The sequence below is a fragment of the Ctenocephalides felis genome, unplaced genomic scaffold (genome assembly GCF_003426905.1).
Source record: "Ctenocephalides felis isolate EL2017-DRISC unplaced genomic scaffold, ASM342690v1 CF-g0.4_SCAFFOLD_00845, whole genome shotgun sequence".
In the NCBI taxonomy this organism is placed as follows: Eukaryota; Metazoa; Arthropoda; class Insecta; order Siphonaptera; family Pulicidae; genus Ctenocephalides; species Ctenocephalides felis.
Genome location: NW_020536999.1, coordinates 81,164,666 through 81,171,223, shown reverse-complemented (window position 1 = coordinate 81,171,223; position 6,558 = coordinate 81,164,666). Strand labels below are relative to the sequence as shown.

At 31.5% G+C, this 6,558-nt stretch overlaps 1 protein-coding gene across 1 annotated transcript; it reads right to left on the bottom strand.

Moving 5' to 3' along the window:
* Positions 1–384: 384 nt before the first annotated feature.
* LOC113391031 (cohesin subunit SA-1-like) lies at positions 385–5,782 on the bottom strand. The gene is made up of 9 exons (XM_026627011.1): positions 5,719–5,782; positions 4,230–4,452; positions 3,113–3,179; positions 2,825–3,003; positions 1,992–2,187; positions 1,688–1,903; positions 926–1,105; positions 544–711; positions 385–420 (listed from the first exon to the last, which is right to left on the bottom strand). The coding sequence occupies exons 1-9, from the start codon at positions 5,780–5,782 to the stop codon at positions 385–387; spliced, it is 1,329 nt and encodes a 442-aa protein (XP_026482796.1).
* Positions 5,783–6,558: the final 776 nt, after the last annotated feature.

Here is a 6,558-nt window from a genome sequence, read left to right as displayed (position 1 = left end):
ATGAGTGACATTTTTTACGATGTCCTTGCAGATTTCAATATAATTTTTCAATTTTAACTCTAACTCTATATATCGGCTCGTTTCATACAAGCCATAGCATTGAGTACCATATTATTTAGATCATATCTTTTACTTCCATCAATTCTCAAGATAAATATGTGCCGTAGGAAAGTAGGCAGTATATCGATCCCTAAAATATATTTTGATAGGAGTATGAATTAGTTAAATTAGTTATGTTTAATCTTTGATCTAATTAACATACCTCGATAGGAAGATTTCTTTCAATGACACCATTCCTAAACACTTTAAATTCTTCTAAAAAATCATCCCATATATCTAAATAATTTATGTTATGTAAATAGTGGAAAATGTATATTTTCTTCTTCAATCCTCTTTCTTAGCATATTTTGGATCCATTTGCTAGAAAGAAAAATTATTTCTGATCAAGAGATGAATTGTTTGACAACTTTCTACACATAACAAAAATGTAATTCGTACCCCATTCACAATACTTAGTCATACAAGATATGGCTCCATATATACAAATGCGCATTCGTCGACAATGGTCGATATGGCGGCATCGCAATCTGCAACAATGCTTCTTGCCCTTCTATAAAGGCAATGCAAAGTCTTGCTGCAGTTGTCCAACACTATTGTGTCTGCAGAATCCTGGGCGATGACTTGCAGAGCGCCCAATAAATTCCTTAAATGCTGTAAACATAAAACACTAGATTAAAACTAGTAAGTATATATTAAAAAGTTAGAAAAACTACAAATGCAAGATGCATGAACATTCCCATATGCAATTAAAATTTCTGGTTAAAATATATACTCCTGCTGGTGGCAATTCAAGCACAAAGACAAAGACCACGTTTGCTAAGTAATCCTTATAGGTATTCATAGGTACAAAAATTAAAATACTAACCAGATCTTCCATCTCGCTTGTATTTTCGAAGTCAAAATATTGAGGTATTCTGATCAAATGAATAATACAATTTACATTGGTTTTGAAGCGAGCCAACAGAATTGCTATCACAGGCATTAGATGTTTTGTGATATTTAATTTTACTTCCTTCATTTGTTTTCTTTGTTTTAAACTTGGGACCTGTAAATATGAAAACTAATGAAATTTTGAAATAAAAAATAATGTTTAAACATATAATCAACACACTAAAAGAAGAAACAACTGGATAGTTTTACCCATTTGCATGTACTGACATTAAAACCAGGGCAGGGTACTTTTACTTGATCGGTTTAGATTTAGTTAATGTTGTACTTCTAATTGGACTTATAAATTATTGCCTTAAACGTTTGACGACTATCATGCTATAATATCAAATCAAGGAAACAGATATGTGTAGTACTAAAAGCAACAAACTGATTCCCACAAAACTATTCCATTGGTCATGAGTTCATACACAGTCCAAAAATGAAAAAAAAATCAAATTGTCTGGAGACCAAGAGCGTTTTGTTTATTTAATTGACCAGAGAGCCTCTGCATATCAATTAAGTAGAGTCCTGTACTTGTAATTATCGACCATATTCGGATTCGTTGCGAATATTGTAACTTGAGATCATTTCTGGAAAATGCTTATTCTTGTCGCTTCCGTAAGTACCCCCCGCCAGTACATTAAAATAGGTCAAGTTACCTCAGTTTTATATATGCATCATTGCAATGCAATATTACCATATTATCAGTTGCTCTCTCCCCTGGATATTCACCAGTACTTGAAAGACTTGCACACCAGAACATAATTTCAATTAAAATTTCTTGAGGTTGGGGGATTGGGGTCAAAGGATCATCATTTTCTTGAGTTAAAATATGTATCATCGAATTCCAATCTTTCATTATCTCAATGTTTGCAACTAGGGCATCCACTAGATATGAAATAAAATTTAAACCCTGAAAAATAATCAAAATAAAGAATAAAGATTCAAAAAATTATTTATACGACATCCACATGACTATCATATATACATATTTTACTTACTTTCAATTCAATGATGGAAGTTGAAACATATCTGAACCATCGAACCCCAAACCCGGCCCCATTTGAATCTTTATCCAATCTTAAAAAGACATGATGAAAAAATGTGCCTGCTGCCACTGCAACCTTTCGATTTGGAGAGAACATCAAACTTGAAACCGTGTTCAAGTCTTTCCTAGTGAATAAGTATGGATAGGACCTGAATGGACAAAAATGGATAATTAGCTATATCAGTCTTAACAGGTAATTACAGGGCATTCGTAGAAGTCGGGTTAAGAAGTTGAAGTACACCTTTCGTAATGGGGAAATGCTAAAATATAATAAGCGGCAGTCATTGCAATACCCCAGAAAGGGGCTTCAACCCATAGCGTTAACCATTATATATACACATTTATATAATAAATAATTATAAATTATATATTTATAATAGCATTAAAATATTTATAATATTTAAAAACAATAATGTAATTAAAGTCATACTTCAAATATGACATGATCGCTTTGTCATTGTAATTATCATTTAGAAATGAACCTTCATTAGAGAAATGAAGATTAATGAATTGCTGATTAATAACTTCTATAATATTTGTTGAGACAGTGGATTATGTCAAACAACGCCTAAACAAATATTGTTTGCGCAACTTCACTCTTCAATTAGAATTAACATACATTCATTCATTGCTTGTATTTTTTTACTTTATCGCTGGCAATATACTATTATTTTTTGAACAGCTGTAATATAAGATTGCTACTACCGTTGGGTGTTTACTGGGTTATCACCATCAAAAGTTTCATGCATATGTCTATTAAGTGAACATTTTATTCTCAACTCTCACCTGAACATAGCCGTGACAAGCTTTGTTGCAATCTCTTGATTGCATCGGCTCTTGTCCCAAGATAATCTAACAAGTCTTAGTTGATATTTTTGAGTGAACAATGTTAATTTGCTTGCTAATTTATCGTCCTCATATAACGGGAGCAAGGCTTTCAAAGCGCTTGCCCGTACTGATGCAGCCTGTGAAGATATGAAAAAAATCATTATTAGTAACTGCCTGAGGAGATTTTTATGTTCTCTTGACATTTCAAGATCGGCCTTTTCAAGAATCCTGAAGAAAGAAGGAAACTGGATTGGACCCGTTCTGTTCTAAAGAGTGCCTCCTGCACGACGTCGTGGATGGTAAAATAGAAGTGCTGAAAGGATTGGTAAAGAGAAAATACAGGGTACTGAAAACCGAAGTGCAGGATCAGGAAGCATGGATGAAAGGCTACCATTTATTTATTATATATATATATATATATATATATATATACCTTGTCATAGACGAAAAATGCAAAAAGTCGCAAAGTCCACTCATTTAGGAATAGTCCCGGGTGTTTTCTCAACAAGCGGCGCCCAATTCACGTATGCTCACACTTCTTGTGACAGGTGCGGTATCTCTGTAAATAAACTGATGTTTAAAAAATATTTTTAACTTATGCGGTTCAAGGAATTATGGTAGGTGTAACAGCTATTCCTGGTGACATTTTATTTTATATGGCAAAATGATTGATCTAGTGATAATATCAAAAAACCAACCGAGCTGCAAACATGATGGACAGAATCGTCGAAATGGGTAGAAGATATGGAACGGAAATCAGCATCAACAAATTGGAAGTGATGAGAGTATCAAAACGAGATGATACTCTGAAGATAATAGTAGAAAATAAAAATTGGGAGACGATCATTTCAAATATTTAGGAAGCATTCTGACCAGAAACGAATACAGCACGAGAAAGATCAGGACAAAGATCGCAAGCGCCAAGGTGGAGTTTGCGAAGTTGAGAACACTACTGAGAACCAACCAAGTCTCGACTTGTGGATGATATTGATAAAAAAAATGTTATGTCTAGAGCATAGCTCTTTACGGATCAGGGACATGGACTCTAAGAAAAAGAACTATTTGGAGAGTTTTAAAATGTGGTGCGCAGGAGACAGGTGAATGGAGAAAATAAAGTGGACTGACAAGATAACAAAAGAATAAGTCCATAAAAGACTTCACTGAGAACGATCATGAAAAGAAAAGGAAACTGAATAGGACCCATTCAATTCAATCGAAAAGAGTGCCTCCTACACGACGTGGTCCAAGAATACATAATCCTGAACATATGCTTATTTAAGACATGATATGTTAAGCAGGAGTCTACAAACAAAACTTAGCTGTGTTATCCGAGAATTGGCCCATAAATGTCAAAATATCTTACTTCATGCGTTTATAAATTATATTCCTATATAGGGACTTGATACACAATTCTAGTTCCCTATACTTTTCATTTAATTTATTCCTTTCTGAGAGAAGGGATTTTAAGCGACTCATATCACGCCTCGTCTCCTTCGCTTCTTCGGCCTGAATTAGCTTCGAGTACCGATTCGTTTCTGAAGCCGCTTGTTGAAGTAACCCTGCCAACTCTGTAGTTATGGACAAGCCTGAATAAATATATAAAAAATCAGTAAATAAAATGGTAATTTTAAAATATTTTTTCAACTCTTTTGCCAATGTATTAATTTTTAATGCCTAGTGATGTTTAAATGTAACTTAAAAAATTTTAATATGTACAAAAATGTCTAGATATACATAAATAAATGTATATGTCACCTACTGGCAAGGGTTAAAAATGTACAAAAATTTTAAAAAATATCTACAAATGGCTACATATTTTTGAAATTGTCTAGAAATGTGTAAAATATATAGATATCTAAAAATATCTAAAAATCCATAGAAGAGTCTACGTATAAAAATCATTCTCACGAATACAATTTACCTGCCAATGTTGTCGTGTATCGTATATTTTTCTGACCCAATCTTGACAAATGTTTCAAGATTGAGGTCAGATTTTTTATAAAAAATCATCATAAATTATTTCTTTTCCACCCCTATTTATGACATTTTTGAAGAACTGACAAAACTCAATTTTAAAGCTTCTATGTTTTTTATTTTTTGAGAGGAGCGAAGGAAATCCTTCATCTTCCTACAAAAAAAACAATAAAAATAATAGAAGTGATACTCTGCAAAAGAAGAAAAACTTCGTAATGTGAAAATGAGATTGCAATGCTTACGGGCAGTCTGCAAGACCTTCAAAGACTATGCAACACTTTCAAACAGTCTACAATGTTCTAATAAATATTCTACAAATTATGGAATAATCCATAACATTTGAAAAACATTTTACATTCTAAAAAAAATCTAAAACAAAACTCAACATTCCTAATCTATAGCATTCTAAAACAATCATTATTCAAACATTAGCTCACTTTGCATTGAACATTTAAAGCAACCTTGTCTATTATCTATTATACCTGACAAGTCAATCTGAATCGTTTGAGAACAAGTTTTGGAATAAGTATGTTTGTGAGCCATTTTTTGAGCTTTTGTCGATGTGTTGTCAATAAATGCTAAACCGATTTCAAAAATTTAAAAGCTTTTTGAAGTAGCACGACCAGGATTGATTAGTTTTTATAGAATTCTTAACTGGCCCAAGGAGAAACAGTATGAATGGAGGATCTGCTTTTTTCTATAGCAAAGAAAATGAGTTTACCTATACCAGACCAGTGTTTTTTTTAAATTATAATTTAAAAGAAAGTTCTCGGATTACTGCTATAGCAGAAATTGACACTATGATATATATATATATATATATATATATATTTGTCTACTTTATTAAATATTTAAACCCACACATAAAATGCTATCACCATGCCTTAATGCTGAATGAAGGCGCACTTCCTCAATTTCAAATTCATCAAAACCTTCAAACATGTCCATTGATAATTATTTCTTGAATACAAGAACACCTGAACTCTGGGACAAGTTATTTCCAATCTTCCACAAATTATTTATTGGTTTAACATATATTGCTAAATTTGTGAAGTCATATGATGGAAATGGAGACATGAGATGCAGCATGGATATTATAAAAATAAAAAGTGAATCTGAAGAAAATCGATCTCGTAGTCACTCCACGATATTTAAAACCGTTATTAACAATTTGTATTTACAATTGCAAATATTAAGAAAAATTTGGAGGGTAATTATTTACTATTTACTCATGCAATAAAATACATTTAACTACTTTTTATTATTCAACAGGCAACACATCATGTAATGCGTAAAATGTAATAGTATTGTCTTTGTTGTTGACAAATATTTCTAATTGGAAAACAACAGACACTCAAATACATATCAACAATACATACAAATTAATATATCAATGTGGTAATTTGAATGTAAAATTATATAGTATGTATATCAGTATGAATTAAACATTTTGGACATCTTGTAAATATTTATATCTTCCAGTCAATATTTTTCAAACTAGAAATTTCAATAATTTAAATAAATAATTAAACTTTTGGTTCATGAACTGTCAACAGATTTTCTGAAAAGAAAAAAAAATTAATATTTACATAATTATTAAAGAATGAATGTAATTCATAATAATTAAATCATCATATTATTATATTGAAATATTAAATACTAAAGTATTATGACTTGCGTTTGATTTGTCATAAACTATTATGTTGGTAATTTGAGTT